This window comes from Mastacembelus armatus, chromosome 14 (assembly GCF_900324485.2).
Source record: "Mastacembelus armatus chromosome 14, fMasArm1.2, whole genome shotgun sequence".
NCBI classification, from domain to species: Eukaryota; Metazoa; Chordata; class Actinopteri; order Synbranchiformes; family Mastacembelidae; genus Mastacembelus; species Mastacembelus armatus.
Window position 1 is genome coordinate 14,801,550 of NC_046646.1, and position 23,431 is coordinate 14,824,980.

General features: G+C 40.8%; 1 protein-coding gene and 1 long non-coding RNA gene across 3 annotated transcripts in view; both read left to right on the forward strand.

Moving 5' to 3' along the window:
- The window catches only part of gria4b (glutamate receptor, ionotropic, AMPA 4b), an 84,199-nt gene extending 69,088 nt beyond the window's left edge, over positions 1 to 15,111 (forward strand). Inside the window, exons 12-16 of one of the 2 annotated variants that reach the window (XM_026327956.1) lie at positions 6,453 to 6,651; positions 7,446 to 7,693; positions 9,822 to 9,936; positions 12,590 to 12,727; positions 14,947 to 15,111. In XM_026327956.1, coding sequence (XP_026183741.1) covers positions 6,453 to 6,651; positions 7,446 to 7,693; positions 9,822 to 9,936; positions 12,590 to 12,727; positions 14,947 to 15,111 — 865 coding nt within the window. Of the gene's footprint in view, positions 1 to 6,452; positions 6,652 to 7,445; positions 7,694 to 9,821; positions 9,937 to 10,599; positions 10,715 to 12,589; positions 12,728 to 14,946 lie in introns of both variants that reach the window. The other variant, XM_026327955.1, reaches the window with a different exon arrangement.
- Positions 15,112 to 17,633: 2,522 nt separating this feature from the next.
- Positions 17,634 to 23,052, forward strand: LOC113142819 (uncharacterized). Its single transcript, XR_003296987.1, has 3 exons — positions 17,634 to 17,699; positions 17,892 to 19,195; positions 21,692 to 23,052. It is a non-coding gene; the product is annotated as an uncharacterized LOC113142819 (long non-coding RNA).
- The last annotated feature ends 379 nt before the right edge of the window (positions 23,053 to 23,431 follow it).

Here is a 23,431-nt window from a genome sequence, read left to right on the forward strand (position 1 = left end):
ACAGTGGAAACTCAGTCTCCAAGCAACACAGTGTCTGAAACATCTGATAGTCTACATTACATAAGAACTTCATAAGTTATCCAAATAATTTCATGATCGTGGCTTCAATTGTTTTGATGGCTTTGGTGACTGTTGGTCACCCCGTTGGTTTTATTAAGTGCTCCATTTCATTTTTATTTGAGAAAACCATCTTATTTTTCAATACAAAATTAATAGCTATGTAAATGCTGTTAAACTACTGTCCAGTGCCTAACAAACAGGTAATGTAGAGGTAGCTTTAGTGTAGCTTTTAAAGCTTTATAGCCAAGAACAGGTGCCTGCTGTGACTGAAAGCCTCACTATAAAAGTGAACCTAAATAGGAAAGGTATGGGGCCGGACAGCTAAACAATTACCTGAAATCACTATAAAGCTCTTTTAATCCAAGGGGGAGTTGCAGGTTCAGAAGATAATTCTCTGTAAATTCGTCACTACCTGTGACAACATTCACAGTGACAGATGATCTACAAGCTATCACTAGTGGAGGACAATTAAGTGTCTCTTCAGCTTCCTGGTCTACTTTTACTTTCCACTCCAGTAGTTCAATCAGCTGTTTCCTTGTTCTCTTTCCTGCATGTGATTCTGTCTTCTTAGAGAAATGTGATCCTCCCATTCGATATGTAGCTTTTTTAAAATTCATCTACTGTATGATACACCTCTGACAGGAAAGGCAGAGGTTGAAATGGCACAGAATATCTTCCTCTCCTTCTCTCTTTTTCCTAATAAGGGTTAATACCCCCATCTGCTCCCTAAAGGCAGCCCATAATAATTAATTCAGTGATTAATATCCCAGTCTCCATTGGTAATGTCTCAGTGGAAACAGGAGAAGAGGGGAGCTTAAATGAAATGGTGACACGATAGTTGTTTTAATTGACTACAAATCCCAAATGAATAGACTTTAAGTTATTCTGGTATGTTCTGCTGGGATTGCAGGATGTCACATCACAAGTCAGAAAATAGCAGTAAACATATGAAGACAGCATTTGCCACTTCATGCAGGTTTAATTGGTCATGGCTGTTCCAGGTGTTTTCAGTCACTTCCGTCTCATTGCACGAGATAGATTATCTTTGTCTCTTCCGCTGCGTCATATTTGCCTCATCTCTGGCGAGCTAATGAGAATGCTATGATTGGCTTGATTAGGCCTGATTAGCTCGGAGTGTATGAATACTGATGGCAAATTTCCTGATGGCTACAGATGAAGCATAACTTTTAACTTGACTTGTGAATTTACGCCGACAAAAGCTGTGCTTGAAAAGGAGAAATAGGTTTCAAGTGTTCTAGCTGCAAGATTTTCATTATTCTATTAATGCGATGACAATTAGCTTTGTTATCCAGCTGACACTCTGCTGCTTCGCTTATTGCCTATGTCAGCAGTGCTTGTCCTTCTTCACAGTTGGTTGATTTGTCGCACTATTCTTGCAAATTATGGGAACTGCCAGAGGCTCTGATTACATCTATGTAGAGTACAGTGCCATAGCTTCAAAGTCAAGAACCAGTTTCCTGCATTGAATAAATTTCTGCCACTGAGAAACTTGCTTATGTAGGCTTTCGAAAAACATTTTAAAATACTGGTCTCAATTGTTCCTGCTTTTGCTCCCTAAATAGTATCAGTGCTTGTCTATGAGGTTTTGTGAATGATGATTTTCCTCAAGTATGGCACAAATTGCTTGATGGCAATTGCTTGATGCTTCTCCCATTCTCACATATATATATATCTATATATATATAGATATATATATATATCTATATATATATGTGTGTGTGTATTAAAAATAATACAAAAGTAAAATGGATTCCAAAACCTGACAGTAATATAAAACAATGGATTTTACAGCTCATTAGGTGCTGCAAAAGAGGATCTTCAGCCGTGAGGTGTTTTTGGCTTTCTATCAGCAACTGTAAAGTTACTCTGATTATTCAGCTCTGTAGCAAAGTAATGGGCTAGACATAAGCAAATAAATAATGATTTGTTGGACATTTCTAAAATATAATTTCAGAACAACAAAGTTCTGCAGAACATCCAAACTAAAAGAGCCTGAGTTGTGTTCTATGGCATATTGGCCCCCTGTCTATAAACTTATATGTGTAGCTAAGGTGAGGAAGGAGGCTGAGCAGCAAAGTAGGGGTAGAGGATGAGGAATGGCAGTTTGTCTGCAATGAGTAAGTGAAATAGTGTGGTCTCACCTCAGGTATTCCCCCCGGAGCAGAACAGAGCCTCCTCTTTTTTTTCAGGCTCTGCTCAAGGTCAGCACTGTATCTCTTTCTCGCGACATCTATCACTTTCTCACCTCCCCCACTTCATGTTGCTGTATTTTATTTATTTATTTATTTATTTGTTGCACAAGCATTCTTCAAATCTTGTGGAAAACCTACACACATATTATGCAGCAAATCATCCCTGACAGCAGCTTTTTGTTTTCTCTTTTTGCACATCAGTGGCAATAAAAGAAAGAAATAGAGAATATCAGCTTTTAGAGCTTTAAAGAAAGCATATCATTTGTTTGTCCTTTTCATTAAATGCCTCATCTTTATTTCCCATTTATTGTCCCTTTTAATGGCTCTGGATTCAGTAATTAAAAATTATTCCACACAGGATCACATTGGATACCCATATACAGTATATTTCTATTTTGCTTCTTACAACAGGCAATTTGAAATATACACTATTTGAAATGTTTAAGCCAACGCCACCTTTTTCTGGCTGCATAGCTGCACCAAATGAAAATATTCCTGGAATGTCCGCATTTCATTTTTAACGCATTTCCTGATCTTTTATTCATGTTTGTGAAATGTAAAAATTTGGACTAGCTTTTGAAATAAAGGATTGATCAACATACAACATGGATTTTTGGTTTGGCTGGGTGGAAAATATTTGATACATTTTAGGAAATTTAATAAATTGAATGGATCCTCTTTATATTTAGCTGAGATTTATGTATAATAACCTTCCTGTTCGCAAATCTTTCAGTTCTTTGGAAATTATTGCAGATCAGTGCGGTAATGTCACCTCGCTAACATGGACACTATGCCAGCCATAATACATCTCTTTCATCCCATTCTATAAATACAAATGAATTTGGCTTAGGCTGCTTAACAAGTAGGGGGAAAGTGCTGACTAATTGCTGTATAATTGTGGAAATTATTCTTTTTTTTTTTTTTTTTTAGACATTTAGTATTCTTTATACCCTAAGGCTTGCTAGACTGCTGAGAAGAATCCCAATCCCCCACCACTGGAGCCAATTTCTATTTTGTTTCCACTTTATTTCTTCTAATACTTTCCCTGTTTGCTTTTCTTGTTTTTGCCACTTGTGGGAAAACTGAGCTCATACATCATTACAGTCAAGTTCTCCCCAATGTTTTTCACAACATCTTACTGCAGTTTCCACATTTTAGTACTGTAGCAATATGTTCCTCATTTTGTGCAGAACCTTATATTGCATAAAATGCTTGTAATGACCACACTGGGACCAGCACATATTACTAAAGAATACAAGTAATTCAACAGTCTAATCCTCAGAGCTAAAACATAACACTGACTTTAACCTCTCTCGTACTTACCCATCATTCTGTTTAGTATCGATTTTGAGGCCTTTTGATGAGCATGTTTGGGTTTCTGACTGCCAGATACACATACAGTCTAATGCTGCATATGAAGTCAGTGAATAAAACTGCAAAGTGTAGTAAAAATTATGGTAGTTATGGGCATTACCAACCAAAGAAAGCAGATAACCGTTTTATTGCAGACTCCCAGAGGGCCGAATTCAACTTGTAGCAATTAGTGTGTAATTTAAAATTTGTTTCATAAAACTGCATGCAGCCGTAAAGTACAAAATAAACCAAAATCATAGGGCCCGTAAATGATCATTCTTGTAACATTCTCTTACATTTTCTATTGTCAAAAAAAAATCTTCCAAGCCAGCAATGAACTTTTCTCACGGCCGAGTTGTGGGTATGAGTGAATTAGAAAATGGTTTGGAATCTTTGTTACTCAAAGTAAACAGGGGGCTTGTTGCCACTACGTATATTTATCTTTACCAGTGGGTCTTAGCCAACAGGAGGGCCTGCATTTTTTGTTCATATACTGTAGTGGCGCTTATGAAAACACTGAATGTGCATTTTATGGCAGGATGGGGTTAAAGAAAATTGCTGCTTTTTGTGGGACAGTGTGGTCTTATATACCCTCTTTGGAGCCACATGATAGGTTAAGCATCATTAATCTGGATATGGCCCCTCCATAGGAAAGATCACCCAGTCTTTGGCACATTTCATCGTGTACTGGTAAATAAAGACTATAACCCACCCAAAAATGATACAGTAGAAAACAATGCAACATACCCTTTCCTACTGATCAAAGTGATCCAGACAAAATTTTCACAGTGAAATTAATAAAATATTCCTAATTAAAAAATTACCTCAAATAGATTACACCATACATCTTAATGGTGGATGAGAATGAACTATATTTATGATAGAAGTCTAATTATTGACCCTTCAGTGATTCTACCCTTTATTGTTATAATATATTAGTAATAATATATTATGTAAAATCCATTAGCCTTGTGTATTGCCATTATCTATTAAAGGTGAATAGAGAAAGAAGAGACCCTGGAGACACTGACATGGCCTGAAAATTACCCAAACTGTCACTGTTGAGCTTCTCTCACCACCATCCCCCATCCCCTCTGTTTACTGCAGGCCCATCAAGACACAGCAGTGTGTCACTGTGGATCAAAGTCAGTGGTATCAGCCAGCAAACACACGGCTCAAAGGGTTGAAGGGATGGCAAAGAGATTCTTCTCCTCCGGTTCCATTATTACACTCCCACAGTCCACTGCTGCTCAAGCAGAAAAAAGAAGGAAAGAGAAAGATGGTCTGATAGAGAGAATGAAGGAATTTGGCAGGTAGGAAAAGGGAAATAAGGCAAGCAAGAGAAGTGAGGATAGCAGTCATCCGCACATCTTATCATGTGCACCTCCATCCCTTTAGTCATTATTTTATAGTTAAATTCTTTGTGCTCAAAAGCCACACATATACTCTCAATCATCTCAAGGAGACGGAAAATAGAGTGTGGGAAGAGAAAGAGAGGGAAGTAATTTGTATTCAAATCCAGAGCTAATACGTCAAGTAAGTCTATTTCATGGGCAGAGCTTGCTGTGTGTGTGTGTGTGTGTGTTTCTGTCTATGTGTATGTGGAGGAGACATGCTCTACTGCAGCACTTCTCTATAGGAATTTGCCTTAGCCGCCACAGGCTCTTTCATCGCTGCAGACCAAGGAAACGAAGGTTTCCTCTGTGGCTCTTTGGTTACATTGATGGTTCTGAGTAAGAACTGTGCTGGAAGTATTCGGTGATTTTTTTTTTTTTTTTTTTTTTTTTTTTTTTAAATAATGTACCTAAAATGTTTTTTCAAAAGGTTTTTTTAGGGGTGATAGTAATCATGGTTCTTTCAAGTATTTGAGCATTGGGTTGTACCTTTTCATTTACTGCACGCGGAGATAATTGACATAAAGGATATTTCCACCATTTTTGTAAAGCATGTACATGCATGCTTACAGACCACTGAGAACAAAGAATTCTGGGTATATTGGGAACAATGGCATATGGCCAGATTGCAATAAGACATAGTGGAAATAACAGCCAAGAAAACACTGTTGCAGATGCCTTTCCCCTCTCCTCCTCATATCCCCAGCTCCCTCTCTCTCTCTCTCTCTCTCCATCTGACAAGGAGGCCTGAGGGTTTTGTATCCTTTGCTGTTTGATTTGCACCGAGGGGAGATCATGTTTGTTCTCCTCAATGCAGCATTTATGGTTTAAGATTCTTCTCACGACCTGCCACTGCTCCTGAGCAGCGAGCTATCTGTCTTCCCCAAGAACAGGAAAAGAACAGTGCCGCTGCTACGCCAGCTGGGGAACCTACAACGCTTTTCATCCCACCAAAAAACAAAAAGAGGGGGCTGGGGAGGAAGGGGCAGAAGTAGTGTACCTTTTATAATAGCTGGTCAACACAAGCATATAGTTTTTTTAATGAGGTAAACTGCACTAATGAAGGGTAAATACAGCTCTGATAGGTATACGTGTCGTCAGAGCTCCACCTTGTGGTGGCACTTCATTATTTTGTTATTCACAGTCTTTCCATGCTTTGCTCAGTCATATTTTATTGTAATCTGTAATCTCACTCTATTTTCCAACACTGACTGGCTGTTCTGTTTTTTGTTTTTTTTTATTTCTCCTCTCTCTTTATTCTAATTTAACCTCATCAACCACACCAATGACCATTTCCTACTTTTACTTTCTGGCATTTTATTTTTTACTTTCCTTGTCCATCCTTTCCACTCTCATCTGTCTTCAAATTTTTCTAAAATATCTCCACAATATTCCTCCTCTCTCTTTCACCTCCCTCCTTTCTCTCTCCAAGATCATTATCAGGGCGCATCGTAGGAGGAGTGTGGTGGTTCTTCACACTCATCATCATCTCATCCTACACGGCTAACCTGGCTGCCTTCCTCACTGTGGAGAGGATGGTTTCACCGATCGAGAGCGCCGAGGACCTGGCCAAACAGACAGACATTGCATATGGCACTTTGGACTCTGGCTCGACCAAAGAGTTCTTCAGGGTGAGTTAGTGTTACTGGGTTGAATGGTCTAATCTCAGACAGGTAGGGTCACACATGCAGTACTTGCATTATTGACACGCCAGAGAAAAAGCTGCTCATGCACTCCATTAAACACGTGCAAAAATATTAAGAAGCTTAGTGGGTCTCCAAGGCAACTCTGTGTTCTAGTAATTGCAGTAGCGTAGTCTTGATTCATTTTGTGAAGTAAACTTTTCAAGAAACACAACTTCTGCCCTTAATGATATTCAGCTGACAGGGTAAATGCAAAAACTGTTTGTTAAGGATGTTTAAAATGACTCAAATAAAGAAAAAAAATAAGATTTTAAAGAAATTAGAATGGTAAAATTAAAAAAAGACACAATACTTTGCACAATATAATACAACTACATAGAAACAGAATGTGCAATTTACAGTAGTGCATATGACAGCCATGATGTATGAAGTGTATAAGTATCTATGTACAAATGAATAAAAGGTACTATTCTCGGACATTTCAGAGACTGAAACCTCAAAACCCAGACAGGAAAAATTGTTGGTGTTGTCTGAGAAAATCTTTTTATATAATTTGGCTGAAATGACCCTTTAAGGCCTAGAATAAGCAACATGTAGGATTTCGGTTATTTCAGTGAACACATGTGGAGGTAGTTTATACAAAGATTATTGCTCATATTCTTCCTTGACTTGCTAAAATCAACCTTAGCGAACCAAATGCCAACTTTATCTTCCATGATGCAGCTATGCTTTTTCTGATTTCCACAACTCTGACAACACATCTACTTTTGAAACTCCGACAGCGGTCGAAAATCGCTGTATATGAGAAGATGTGGGGATACATGAAGTCGGCTGAGCCCACAGTCTTCACCAAGACCACTGCTGAGGGTGTGGCGCGGGTCCGCAAGTCCAAGGGGAAATATGCCTTCCTTTTGGAGTCCACTATGAATGAATACACAGAGCAGCGCAAGCCCTGCGACACAATGAAAGTGGGAGGCAACTTGGACTCCAAAGGCTATGGAGTAGCCACACCCAAGGGTTCACAGTTAAGGTGGGTGGAATAGTGTAACAATATGTTTTACGTGTTGTTATGGTATTCCACCTTCCCTGGTGTGCCGCCTTTTCTATTTGTCTCCACTTACTGCTTGGTGTGTGTGGGTGGGCATTTTACTTGTTTTGTTTTTGGGCAGAAGTAGTGGCTTTCTGACATCTGTGTTTGTTGCATGCATGTGGGAGTCACTGTGATGATGCAGGGGTGGTTTTTATTTCATTTATTTTGTCTTTACAGCTCTTCACACCAGGTAAATCGCTGTGCTTGTGCTTGATCTTTGGGTAAACATGTTGGAATGGCATGCTCGGGGCTCTAGTAAACTTAATTCCTCTGAAAAAGTCTTATTTAGAAAAGCCCATTTAACACAATCTGCTTTTTTATATACAAATGTAATTAGTTTGGGATATTTAGCTAATGTTACTTCAGCTTTCCTTCACAGCTGACTGGGTCTTTCTTTTTCACTAAGTGACTGAAATAGTGTTTTGGGAGCCATTTGAATGCTCAGCCCTGGGTAACGCTGCCAGACTCTGTCACTGCCTCCTGCACATAGTGGAATTTACAGACCTGCCAGAGAATACAGTCATTATTGTGGGGAGTCCCACGTTGAATCTGCACACATTGATCAAAGCCCGCCGGCAAGGTCTCACTGAAGGAAAAAGATAAATACACTACAGACAAAACTGCACAGGTGTGTGCATGTATTTGCAAACCAGTAGAGAACAACTTCATGATTGCTTGCAAGAACAAACCATACATAAAAAAATATAAGGAAGTGCTCCAGGCATCTTTGCTGTACTGTATGAATACATGATATTGGAGTATTGCTGTCATTAATCATATGTAATTACAGGGGGCATTGAAACAGTAGCCAAACACAAGGCTTTTTCATTCTTTTTGAATCAGTACCAGGAAACTATGAAAGCGGCCAACTCGTCCCAGACAGCAAATTGAATCTTGTTAGTTGATTTCTGTAAATTCCTCTGCCCATGCCAAGCCTGAAGTCAAAGAACAACTACTGGTGTGTTTTGCAGCCAGGCTGGTGCCAGTTTTCACCCAGGAAGAGTCCCTGACAGATCACGGTAGTCCCTTCCTCTGGGCCTCTGTCTTGTTATTTTGCGGATTATCATCTTCTGTCAGTCACTTGTCTTGAAATCAGCAAGGAAACACACCAGCAACATCTCAAGAGCAGGCAACACTGTTGGTCAAGGCTGTTATTTCACATGGCTCCACAAACAACATCATCAGCTTTAACAGAAACATCAGCCGTGTTGTTTTGTGTTTATGATACATCTCCATTACTGATTCTTATTTTTATTTTTCTTAATGTTACAAATAAATTCAAAGGATCAAAATCCAATCTGAAGCAAATCTGTCTCCCTCACTCTCCACTATCATTAACATTACTACAGCAGCCTTCAAAAGAACCCATGAAATTGTGGTGCACACTTATTTTAATATGCTTTTCATAGACATTTCATGCAAGTCAATCATGATTTTCCAGAACAGCTTAATGCTCAGAAATCCCATGAGCTTTGAATTGGCTGACAAACATACACTATATATACATGTGTAACACAGGGCCAAATTGCGTGCAAGTGGCTGTTTCTTAAACCACTGGCTCGTGGTCATATTTTGAACCTGCCTGTGCAGATTGCCAACATTTGATGTTTTAAAATGGGTTATTTTGGTGCAAAAAATGCTCAGTTAAATATTGTGTTAGTGTATAAACATTTTGACTTGTTTTACAATTAAACCACTGTACATTGTACAGTACTTGAAGTATGCACATGGTAAACATATGCATCCAAAATGATCATATTTGCAGAATTTCTTTAATTTTAGATATGAAAAACATAAACAAACATCACTGGCTCTTAATATCATACAAACACTAGGCTAAATGAATTTAGAGGCTCCATCTTATAGAACATTACAGGCACGTAGGACAGTAACGGAGAGAGATTTGTGTTCAGTGTGTGTTTGGGCCCTGGGATGGGATATAACCGTTTAACACACTTTTCCACCCTTGTCCCTCTTTTACTGCTACTCCTCCCTTTCCTCCCCCCTTTTCTTCCTTCCCTCTCAAATTGGACAGCATACTCACCAAATATGTTTTATCGTTTTCAAGAAGTGCAGTTAACCTGGCAGTGTTAAAACTCAATGAGCAAGGCCTGTTGGACAAATTGAAAAACAAGTGGTGGTACGACAAAGGAGAGTGTGGCAGCGGAGGCGGTGGCGAGAAGGTTAGCCGCTATGTCGCTGTGCCCATGTGACCCTGATGCGGGTAAAAGACAAATGTGTTTTGTTGGTAACAGGGGCATCTGCCGGGTCGACCCTCATGATGGAACGATGCTGACTAGAAAACAGCGAGAGAAGAGAGCGAGTACTGTTGAAGCAAAAATATTTGTCGTACTGCTTACATAGCAGTAGTACTGACTTAAAAGTTCTTAAGAGTGGCTTAAAATTTGGCCTTTAGTGACTTTAGTGCCCTGCTTAAAATAAGTATATAATATGACAGTAGTGGCTTCTTGAGTGTAAGGAAGGTGCATTTAATGACCAAATAGTTTTGGGTTGACAGTACACGTCTTGTTGTGATAAAGGTCCCGGCAGTATGTGCCTGTTCCAGAAAAGCGATGCAGCCGGGGCCCTGTGTATATATGTCTGTTGGCTCTACCCCTTCCCCTTTAGATCTTCCAATAAACCCAACCCTGCAAACAACTGTCTTCACCAACGAGCAAAGAGACATGTAACATTGGGGCCCTTTCCCGGCTTCGTCACTTTGTGAAGAGTACTGAGCTGCTCTTGTTGGGCTTCTTCTGATTGAATAACATAAAATAACATGTCCTATGATGTTATTTATGTTATTTTCCCCACCCCACCCTTCCCCATCCCCCCATGATTTGAAGAACGCCCGTAAACCTTGCCGTATTGAAACTGAGTGAAGCAGGAGTCTTAGACAAACTGAAAAACAAATGGTGGTACGATAAAGGGGAGTGTGGACCCAAGGACTCGGGAAGTAAGGTCAGTCTCCACCAGCCCGGGAGCCTCCCCTCCTCTCTTTGTCTCTATGCACACTTTTATAATGCTGGCAGTACTGTTCTGTTATTACAGCAGGCTGGCTGATATGACGCAGACACATAATACTCTGAGAAATACTGTGTGACAGACATGCAGGTAGAGACTTAAGGCGTAGCCTGAGGGATATAGCATGACAGAAACAAGGCATGGCACAGCGCTAACAGTTTTACCGCAGCTAATCTATGTGTTGCAACTGCAGATGAAGGCTCACACTCACATTGGTTGTCACATAAAATGGTCCCAGGGCATGTTCAGACGATACTGTATGTCACATTAGTTGTCAGTTTTAGTGCTTCCATCAGGTGCAGTAGCCCACTAAGACTGATCCATATTGTTGATGCATGGAGAGAGCTGTCACATTTTAAGCAAAGCAGTATAAATAAGTCATGTCTTCCTAATCAGATCCTTACATGCAGGACACACACAATGTCACCTGCAAATGAGAGTGAGCATGACAGACAGTCGTTTATGTCAAGGTAATAAGTTGAATGCCCCTTAAAGTGTAGGTGATTTGTCAGAAGGGGATAAAGGGCAAAAAGGAACATGAGTCAGAGCTCAGAGAGATCAGCTGTGGATATTTAAATAAAACAAGGTTAAAAGGTGACTATCAAAACTGAGAAGCAGGGTGGCCTGTCAGGTTATGGAGGAAAATGAAAGGGCCGATTCATCTAAAATATGAAAGCATATTTCTTCATTTGCCTTTAGTTGGATCTGTCCGTGCAGACCGTTTTAACATTTCTTTTCAGGAACAGGGTCTTTGTTGCTTTGTATAACTCACAAAATCTTACATAGGATGAAATAAGATAAAAAACAGTTGTCAAACAGGGTGGACTTATGTGCATTTCATCCCAACAAAGTTTTTTTTATTACTTTGGCTGAGAAGGATAATTTGGAGTATCAATAAAAGCAAGAAAAATATGCTATGAAAAAAGCCTTAGAGCATTGTATAAATCATAACATAAGTGAAACACATGAAGCAAGTGTTCCATGAAAGGATGCAAAATAATGCCAGATGAAAACATACAGTCATGAAATTGTAACATTCTTCAAATTAATCCATGAAACCATCATTTGATGTTTAATTGTTGCTCCCCTTCTCTTCCTTTTCTTCCATAACACTTTAATGGCATTCAGCAATATTAGTGCAACCAGATCTTTATCTTGTATGTGCAACTCTTAACATTTCTATGTTGGTACTGCATGGTAGTGTGCAAGAATTCACATTTAATTTGCAGATTTTCTTGAAATTCTAATTAATATTTGGTGGGAACGCAATAATCTCAAAGTGTCATCACTTTGTGAACTATTCAAAGTGCAACATTGTTCCTGGAAAGAAAATTTGCTGCTGTATTTTTCTGCATTTTAAAATTCCAATAACTTTTACTTTGTTCGGGTGGAGGAACAATCTCAAAGGGGCATATATCAAAACCTAGACCAAAAAAACAAAACAAAACTATGAGCTTGGGGTTAAGTGATAAAATATGCTCTTTTATAATTTGATTAAACTGGCCCTTTAATTCAGAGAGATAACTGATTTCTCTATAATATTTAAAATACAGTAGGCAGGAGTTAGAAGATGGATTGTTTTTACGTTAGCATGGCTACAAACAGCTGTGCAACAGTAGTGATAGTGTAGTGAAAAGTAAGTTGCTCTGTCAGTGTAATTGGTTGTGTGTGCATGCATGTCATGAGGTTGATGTGAGATTTATATAAATGTATATATATTGTGTAAATGTTTAGCGACTGAACGTACCTAATGCTGCCACTTCTAAAAATAGCACTGACTATTGTGTTTGTTCCTGTCCCTGCTGGCTACAGGACAAGTCATCCCAGGCCCTCAGCTTGAGCAATGTGGCGGGGGTCTTCTACATCCTCGTCGGGGGCCTGGGCCTAGCCATGCTGGTGGCCCTCATTGAATTCTGCTACAAGTCACGCAACGAGGCCAAGAGAATGAAGGTGGAGGCCCAGTCCCAATCCCAATCCCAACATGAACACCCCCATTACCATCATCCCCGCCGCCACTGCTACCCCTGCCAGACAGCCAGCCCCCGCCATAGTCCAGAGCCTAGCCAAAGCCAAAGCCAGAGTCCAAGACCCAGCCCCAGCATCCACAACGTAGTCGAATTTAGTGAGGTTTTCAATGCTTATGGCAGCGATGGGGAAACTGATAAGATGTAGGTGGGGTTTTCATAGAAGGTTCGCCCACGCCCACCCCCTCACTAGCCCCTTGCACAGAGACTGTAAGTGAAACCTATCATATCTCCGTGCTAGCTTTGCCATGCTGAGTGACTGTCGTGACCAGTAGCAAAATGCTTCCCACTTCTGTCTTATCTGCTCACCATGTGGTCATGTGACGTCCTGGTCTGCGTGGAAGCTTTTTCTCAGTGTGACAGGAAGCGATTAGTCATCCTCAGACATGACGTTGCCTCTATTGCTTCACAGCTTGTGTGGCTGCAGACGTTGGCCCTCATTTATCCAGCGAGCAAAAATGTGTTACTCAGTCTGAATTTGTGGGATGATAATATTCATGTGATTTTAAATAACGCTGGAAATGCATAATTTGCCTTGAGACATCAATGAAATCAGACATCTGATTAGAAATTATAATATTTTTGACTTAATTAGGATAAATGTAAGAATCATAATAGCATTTAACACAGACTTAGAAAGTAGTTTTATTGCCATAAAAAACACAAAGCAGTCCTAGAATAAATTTCTAATTTTATTATCTCATTTGGCCTAGTAGAATTTATTAGAAGTCACAATGCTAATTTGATCAAATTAACTTTTTGCTTAGCTATGATAACACTGCTTCCACATTCCTAACATATAAACAGGTAGGAAAGGCACGATAAATGAGGACCAATGTCTTACTCGTATACACACATCTATACTTGTGAGGACATTTCATCAAAATGCAAAACATTTGTTTGTGTAGTGTTACCCTCTGTAGCTCCAGTAGCTTTTTTTCTATAACAAACCATCAAGTTCTTTGCAGCCTTGTGAGGCCTTAATGAAACACACACACACACACACACACACACACACACACACACACACACACACACACACACACACACACACACACACACACACACACACACACATAAACCTGAATAGTACATGCTGCGGCTCAGGGATATTACTGCCTCAGGTCTGTCAGTGTATAACCACAGAAGAGATTTAATGAGAAAGCAGCCCTGGGCACACAGGACACCTTATAGAAAACCATATTTAAACTACATACAGGCTAAAGTAAGCATAAGTGATGTATCCCTCAAGCTGAGCAGATTTTATTGATGTGAGCTGTTTTCTCCAGATATTTCCCCCAGGCCCTTGATCATTAGACTTTCATATAACTTTTCTCACTGTGTGTGTATCCGTCCAAAGTGATTATGCGTCCCCCATCAGCACTTCAGCACAAACTCTTCATTAGCTTGACTGTTGCTTAGTCAGCTTCCCTGTCCTATTGCCTGCAACTATCACTCACTGTGTAATAATTCTGTCGCTAATGGATTTACATGTAGTATGGGGCTGGCTTGATACTGTACTGAATGGCTATGAAAGGTGTTCTCTTACTGTGGTAGATGTCCAATTGTTCTGTATTGTGAGGCTGTTCAACCTGTTGTTTTTACAGCTCATTTTGAAGCAGACTGGAGTTTTCAGTTCTGCTCTGGTTTTTAAGAGACAGAAGAAATGTATGGACACCAAACAAAAAGTCTCTTTTTCTGTTATTTTTCACAATTCTACAAAATAACTTTTGTCTGAATGCTGGTCAACATATAAGTTGGTAAATTTCTCCAGAGTAACTAATGTAAAAAATTTACTTTTCCCTTATTTCTTGTGTTTACCAGGCTTCAGCAGGGAGTATTAGCAAACAAAACATGTGGCCATTTCCTATAGATTTGGTAGCATTTTAAAGAACTCTGGATCCAAACATGGGCTATGTGAGGATGAAATGAATGGACCTTCCTTCATTCTTTTCTAAAATTATAGCTCTGTCTCGTAACCATAAATGGTTCTGACCTAAGGTTAACTAGTGTCTTTGTAAGATATCTTAGTTCACAATTAAACATTTTTGGTATGAATTTATCCCAAAACTCCAGTCTGCATCTGTACAGTTCTGCTTTTTACCTGTTCTGTACACAAGCCTCTCTCTTTATTTTTCTCCTCAGCTAACATTTACAGAAGCCATGAGGAACAAAGCCCGTCTGTCCATCACAGGCAGCGTTGGGGAGAATGGACGGGTGCTGACCCCCGATTGTCCCAAGGCTGTTCACAGTGGGCCTCCCCTGCGCCAGAGCTCCGGCCTCGCCTTGGTCTCCTCTGAGCTCCCGTGAAAACCAAAAACCTCTCAAGTGCCTTATTCCACTAACAAAAGAAAAAAACTATAATCACACCCACCCATGAAACAACCAGAAACTAACCAGAAAGGAACCGGTTTTCCATACACAGCAGGTCACCTCCAGTGGGCAGGACAGCACCAATAGAGGAGCAAACAGAAAATCCCACAGTTAGTGGTCAAGGCTTGTTGTGGCTCTATGCTTTCTCTCTGAAGTCTGTGAAAACCAGAGGCAGAACAATCTTGATTTTCTTTTACTGTGTGTGGCCACATGGAGGTGTATGTTCGACTCAAGGGGTCATGGCAATCAACTGGAGCCATCCAACCTTTACAACTCCAGTTCTGGAAGAACGGCGGGCAAGGAAAGGAATAATATCATAATATATGATAAAGACAAAGACCAGAAAACTGTAAACTTGAAACTAAAAACTGTGCATTTATTTAGGTATTTATTTATTTTTGAATTGCTGTAAATTGGCAAAAACCGAACCACAGTCAAGATTGTTTTCAAACTCAACAGTATTTGCTACACATTTGAGTGGCATTCAAGAATAAACAACCTCACTAGATATCAGCAAGTGACACTGGGAGAGTTGTAGCCCAGTGCTGTGAAGACGAGACGGAAAATATTTGTATTCATAATAATGGAATCTGTTGATAACGAATATATGCGCAAACATAGGAAACTGTGAAAATAAGTAAATATGTATATTCCATAAAAAACAAAATCAAGACCCTAGGTGTACATAGGGACGACTGTGTAACATGCTTGCTTTTTAAACAGATGTACATAGCAAGATACTGTAGTGGACAGACAGTTCTTTTTTTGTAAATCATCTTAAAACATTTTATTCATCGCAATAATGAAAAAGATGATGCCATTTGAAGAAGGAAACATATGGAAGGCAGTGTTGAAAGTTATGTGTTGAATTCTTAACTGTACTATATAGGAACATTCAAACTCGATGTGAAGGGTATCGACTGCCCAAATATTCTGATACCTGTTACATACAAATTCATAAATATATTTAAACATGAATGTTAACTAGCTCCACCCCCAATCCTTAAACCATAACCCTCACTGTGCAGACGTAGACCCGGAGAGTTGTTCATGAGTAGAGCTTTATAAATCAAGTTTCTGCCGTCAGAATATAACTATTTTTTTCAGTCTTTGATCTATTTTTTGTACTGAGAAACTAAAAAGAAACTGTCTGTCTCCTGGTTTTAAATGTCAGCAGTCAAGTAGTCTCTGTTTAGATCTTTTAGACCATTATGTGTGTGGAGACATGAGTCAAAATGATGATGCAAAATTGAAAAATGCTATTTCTCATTTGTCCCTATATGTTGTTGAAGTGTCTATGATATTTCCAGTAAGACGTCAAATCCGAGCTGATGAAGTCACTGTTTATATGTTTGAACAATGATTAGAGCCCTTCTTGCTTGAAACACTGTGGATCCTCTGGGGAGGCCTGGCACGCTGTAGCAGAAATGTATTTGCTCCAGTCTCGCTGACTGAAGTGTCCTCATCTCTTCTGAAGAATGGATGGACAACCTGTAATAGTATACAAGATGACACATCTTCAGCAACAGCAGCCTATAATGGTGCTGGTCAATGTTTTTGTTTATTCCCAGTTCCAATGCAGTCCATTCCCTTAAACATGCTGTAAATGGATGGGGAAATTTGCAGCAGAGAAAAACCAGCTGAAATATTTCAGGTGAAGCCTTTGTGTCCTGCCATTGGTCTTTAAAGCTGAAGTGTGTAATATGGCATCTTATTTTGGTTCAATTGTACATCTTTATTTTGATCTTTTGTAAGTAAAAACAAATTTCAAATTTCAATGTTCTGTCATTATTTCACAAAGATAAGAGAGAAGCACGTTTGATGTTTACATCCGGGCTCCCATTGAAAAATCAGCGCCAATTACTAAGTCACTATTGTTGCCACAGTGATCATTGTGGCTTTGTCGTCTTTGTTTGAACACCCTCTTAATATTCCTAAGTTTTTATGTCGATATTTGCTCCTCAACGCAAGATATTAAGGTAAATAACTGACCAATCAGGTGTCTTCTTTAATCCGTGTCTCCTGGTTCCAGCGCTACATAGGGATGATTGACAGGTTGTTTTACCAATACACATGGGGGCTTGTACGTTCAACAAGCTCACTGCTGATTGGCTCAGCGGTCGCCTTGGCAATGTTCCCTATATGGCACGTCTGGCTCCACAAAAGCAAAATGGCGGCATCCCTAACCGCCGAAAATGGCGACTGAATTGGCTTCATTCTCGCGGTGCGTAACGCTACGGGTGACGTCACACTGCATAGGTCTACCGCCTATACATACTGCAGGCCGTTTTAACATTAAATAGGTCAGAGAATTCAAATTTAAGATATCGGCAATCTATTTATGACTAGTCACAAATTTAAGATATCTACAATGACATTTTGACAAGTCAGAATTGCTCATTGATTTGAATTGTATTGGGTCCTAGCCTTTTACATCATGCTTCTCATTGGGCATCTAAGGGAGTAGGGGGGAAGTATTAGTGTATTCGCAGCTCAGTATTCGTCATTATTAGTTCCTGAAAAAGGTGAGTTATAACGACCCGTTAATGGTCGCGAATTAGTTTTAGTGTTATGTAAATGTTCTAGCGACCAATTTAGTGCGTTATACACACTTTTGTTATTAGCGCCATATACTGTACTGTTGCCACTATAAGCTAACTAGCTATGGTAACGCTAGCGAACATGTTTTGACTGCATTTTATTTTCATTTGTTACAGGATAACGGACTGAACCAGGCTTGTGTGCTTCCACATTAAAGCGGTACAAACTTCTACCGTGTCCAGCCTCACTCTCTTACTGGAGTAGCTGTGTGGATGAGGTGTTCCAGTGAATAACAATACAGTCCCAGGTCTGCGCAATATTCGTCCTTCGAGCCGGATTATTTCACCCAAATAAGCAATATGGACACAATGAGAAGAGTAATAACTGACAGTAGAGCAGCAGAACGGCCACAGCAGCTTCCAATGGACCTCCAGGGCTTTCAGGTCAGCCTCCCTCATGCCTTATACTGCCCCTATAAGGACAGCCTAGGGGCCAGCGTACAGAAGCTGCTGTCACTCGGCCTACAGACTGAGTCTGCCACTAAAGATGGCCAGCTACTGTCAGTGCTCAGGCTTCCTTCCTGTCACTCCTCAACTACAGCAGTTTATAAGCCAGTGGAACACAGCATCACAAACTAGCACCCAAACCGGCTTACTAATGGAGTGGGGAAATACCCTTTCTTTGCCTCTTAAGTGAACAAAGCATTCAAAGTCAGCACTTAACAAATTACAGTTTCAGCCTGGTTCTCCAGCATCACAGCGATCAGTACATATTAATCAAAGTGTCCACCCAGACCATTGACCCTGGGCAAACACTCAAGCAGTTAGAAGCCGTCTTTACCAGTAAATCCCATGAGTACAGTATTACTGTCCCAAGTTATTATGTCCAGTACACCGGGCCACAGCCAGGGGCAAGGTGACATCCTCATTCAGTCCCTGCAGTCATGCTAGGATTTGGAGCAGCTCCAAAGTAACAATTCCCTTTAACAACGAGCACTATCGTGCCATAACATATCATGCCAAGAGCATCACACTGTACCATCCAGACTATCAAATAATCCGTCCCCTACCTTCCTCTATATATCCAGCATGATGGCACAACTACACCCATGCCGGCCCATTATCAGATCACTTGAGTAGCTCTAGCCTATCCAGTATTCACTCCACTCCAGCTGCAACTGCACCAATGTCCCAACCCCAGGCTCCATCAGCACCGTTTCCAGCCCTCCAGCCAACTGCTCCAACACCAGCCCCCACAAGCTATTGCTGCGCAACCAGTGTACCAACAGGAAATTAACCAGTCAGGTCAGCCTCTACAACCTGTTCTCCAGCCTCAGCTTCCCTCCTCAGCACAGCCAGTGTACCAACCACAAACCTGCCATCCATAGCAGCCTCGACAACCTGTTCTCCAGCCACAGCATCTCTCCTCAGGCCAGCCTGTCTACCAGCTGGTGCCTCTAACACCTGGTCCAGCTCCTCAGGTATGCAATGGCTTCTTGCCCCAGTGCACCCTGCCACAAGTTACATATCGTCACCTTCTTAAAACAATGGCCTATGTAATTTTTTTTTAACAAAAATGATTTTTTTTTGCCTAAGTGATGCCTTCATGATGCTGGCCACCTCTGGTAAAATCGCCTAAATCCTCAGTTGAACAGATCATGCAATTCTAACCCCATAATATAATTGCCTATGCCAACAGTGTGACTTAGGCAATGATAATTTGCCCAAGTCACAAGACAGAGTGACTTAGGCAGCTTTAGAAGCTTTTCAAGATGACGGCTGCTTCAAAAAGAAAGAAATTCCTCCTATCTAGCGAAGTTATTGCCATAATACAGGATTCCAGACTCCATTGGTAAGTCATAAGATTCAAAAACCCAGCAAAGATAAGGTGGAGGGAGAAGTGAGGAGATGCACATGTCCTTTTGTTTAATTGTGTTTTATTGTGCACAGTGTTGAACAATAATTTCACATTATCACAGAGGAAAAGATTACCGGCCATTTGTTTGGTTTATCTAAGAGTGATTACAGTTTTGCTGTTTGAGTTTGCATTTACTGAATTAAGGGGCCACTCACTGCTGAGTTTCTGTGTGCTCCACTAGTATTTTCAAATATTTGTGGCCCATGGTCTGTTACAGTAGGGGTAAAAAAAGAAATGCACTGTTTTACCAGTCATTTATTCCAGAAGTAATTTGGCCAAAGTCAGGTTCAAAATTGAGTAAGGTGCAAAGGCAGGTTCATAAATTTGGCCTAAGTCATCTAATCCTCTTATGTTACATACAGTGTTGTGAAAAAGTCTTGGTCCCCTTCCTGATTTCAAATTTTTTTGCATGCTTGTCAGACTTTGTTTCAGATCATCAAACAAATTTAAATATTAGTCAAAGATAACACAAGTAAACACATCATGCAGCTTTTAAATGAAGGTTTTTATTATAAAGCGAAAACAAAATCCAAAACTACATGACCCTGTGTGGAAAAAGTGTTTGCCCCCTAAACCTAATAACTGGTTTGGCCCCCCTTAGCAGAAACAACTGCAATTAAGCATTTGCGATAACTTGCAATGAGTCTGTTACAGCGCTGTGGAGGAGTTTTGGCCCACTCATCTTTGCCTAATTGTTGTAATTCAGCCACATTGGAGAGTTTTCGAGCATGAACCGCCTTTTTAAGGTCATGCCACAGCATCTCAATTTGATTCAGGTCAGGACTTTGACTAGGCCACTCCAAAGTCTTCATTTTGTTTTTCTTCAGCCATTCAGGGGTGGACCTGTTAGTGTGTTTCGGATCACTGTCCTGCTGCAGAACCCAAGTTCACTTCAGCTTGAGGTCACGGACATTCTCGTTCAAGATTTTTTGGTAGACAGCAGAATTCATGGTTCCATTTATCACAGCAAGTCTTCCAGATCCTGAAGCAGCAAAACAGACCCAGACCATCACACTACCCCCACCATATTTTACTGTTGGTGTGATGTTCTTTTTCTGAAATGCGGTGTTACTTTTACACCCGACGTAATGGGACACACACCTTCCAAAAAGTTCAACTTTTGTCTCGTCAGTCCACAGAGTATTTTCCCAAAAGTCTTGGGGATCATTAAGATGTTTTCTGGCAAAACTGAGACATGCCTTTATGTTCTTTTTGCTCAGCAGTCTCTTTCTTATGGTGGAGTCATGAACAGTGACCTTAACTGAGGCAAGTGAGGCCTGCAGTTCTTTGGATGTTGTTGTGGGGTCTTTTGTGAGCTCTTGGATGAGTCGTTGCTGCGCTCTTGCTGCGTAATTTTGGTCGGCCGGGCCACTCCTGGAAAGGTTATTAGCTTTAACAGAGCAATCCTACCCCATGGCTGCACTGCAGAAACATCATTATCGCCACCTAAGGGATCTCCCGCTGCCGGAGTTCAGTGAAGTGCAACCATTGCTGCTAATTGGTGCGGACTGCACACATTTGATCACGGCTAAAGAGATCTGGCCGAAAGAGTGAACCTACAGCTATCCATACAGTCCTTGGATGGGCACTTCAGGATCCAGATAGCATGATCTAGTCTCTCTCACGCCAGCACTGGATAACTTCTACCAACATGTCAAATGTCTCTGGCAGCTAGATGTACTTCCATTCCGAAATTAAATGTTAGCAGTAAGATCCCATCTAGACCAAGAAGTAATAAACCTTCTCGAGATATGCATAGAAATAGTTAAAGTTGATGCACTCTGGTACGCTATGCCTCTAGTCCGTATTGAAAGTCCACCACCACTCAAGGCTACTCCTGAAGCAGTTATGTCCCTTCTCCGCAGGACAGAGTGATGCCTATTAAGAGACCCAGCTCTAGCCAAACAGTACGAGGCAGAGATCCAGATACTCGTCAGTGGAGAATGTGTTACTAAGCTCAGATGAGGTGAATGTATCTAACGAGTTCTGGTTCATACCCCATCGTTCATCACCAGGGCAAAGCCCATCTTGTATTTAACTACTCCTTTTTCCACAACAGCCTCTCGCAGCCTCTTCCCAGCCCAGCCCTCAGTCCATCCACTCATCTGTGTTTACGCCAGAATGCAGTTGCCATCAGCATGGACATCCGGGCAATGTTCCATCAGATTTGTCTCCTACCTGATGACCAGCCACCACTGCGATTCATCTGGAGAAATCTGCAGAAAGGAGAACAACCTGACATGATGTTTACCAGTGGTGCATCCTGCCATTTGGTACAATCAGGAGCCGCTGCAAATGCACGCCAAAGACCATGTGAATGGTAACAAAGACATCCTGTAGTCCATAGAATAGTCTTTCTACATAGACAACTGCCTAAAGAGGCTTCCCACCAGTGAGTCTGCCAAACTCTTCAACAACAAGCTAAGGCAACCATGCAATCCGTGTATTGTTCATCATGGCCAGGTCTTTAGTAGTCCCGAAGAAGCAACAATCAATGCCGTGGCTAGAGCTGTGCGCAATGCTGACGGGAGCTCAGCTTTCCTCCCTTTTCCATCGAGCGCTCAACCTAAAGATCAGACTTATTTTGGACTGACTCAACTACAGACCTGACCTGGCTGACATCCGAGTCTTGCAGGTTCAACGATTTTGTAGGAACCAGGGTCTCCAAGTGCTGACTGCCTCACACAGCTGGAGGTATGTGGACATGACAAGCAACTCTCCTGTTGACTTGACACGAGCTAAGACCCTAGCTGAGCTAGCCACTCCAAGCTGTTGGAGCCACGCAGAATGCTTCCCGGAGAAACAAAGTGCCTCAGACACGTTTAGAAATTAACTTTTTTACATGCTAGCACTGGTTTAGGAACACCATCAAAAATTGAGGAGCACCAAACAGAATTAAAAAAACAAAGTAACTAAAATATACAGTACTGTGTGTGTTAGGCACTTTAGACAGATTCTTATTCCATAACATCAGGTGTCTGATTGATCCCAGGTTCACTGTGCAGGACAAGTCCATAAAGAACCTACTAGAGTTCATGAAGAACTATTTTCAGATGGCAGATGGTCTGATCCCCACAGAGCTCCGTTCTGGGCAGTGTGGTGTCAGTTTGGGATAACATGAAGAGACAGAAACACTGGGTCTAATCAGTATTTGCAGCACTCCCCTTTTCCCTTAAGCCAGCCGCAGTTCTCTTTGGTTTGACCTTCACAGTTTCTCCTGGCACTTTAAGTCAAGATTCAAGAGTCTTTTTATTGTCACTAAACTGAGTACAGAAAAATTACAGCAGTCCATACAGTGAAATTCTCATATAATGTGCAAACTACATATACATTTTAACAAATGAAATAATGAAAAAAAGCAGTAGTTATATGGAGAAGCTCCTGGAGTTCTGTAGATGCAGGCTGTCCCAGTGTTTCTGTCTCTTCATATTATCCCCAGATTGACTCCACCCTGTCCCAGATCTGGGGGATTTGGGGGTTAGACCATTTGCTGCAGGACTCCTGGTTCTTCTTGCCTCTGAAAATAGTTAATGAACTCTAGTGGGTTCTTTATGGGCTTGTTGTCCGGTACTACGTTATTGTATATTATAGTACTGTATATTTTTGTTATTGTGTTCTGTTAAATTTCTTTTGGTGCTCCTGACTATGACAGTTACGTGCTCCTAACTGTCATAGTCAGGAGCATCAGTGCTACCATGTAAAAAAGTTTTCTAGCCCTGTAGCAGCAAGAGATGGATCAAGCGTCAGGCGGAGGTCGCCTTAAACGCTGATTCCATTGCAGACATCCACCCTGTCGTGC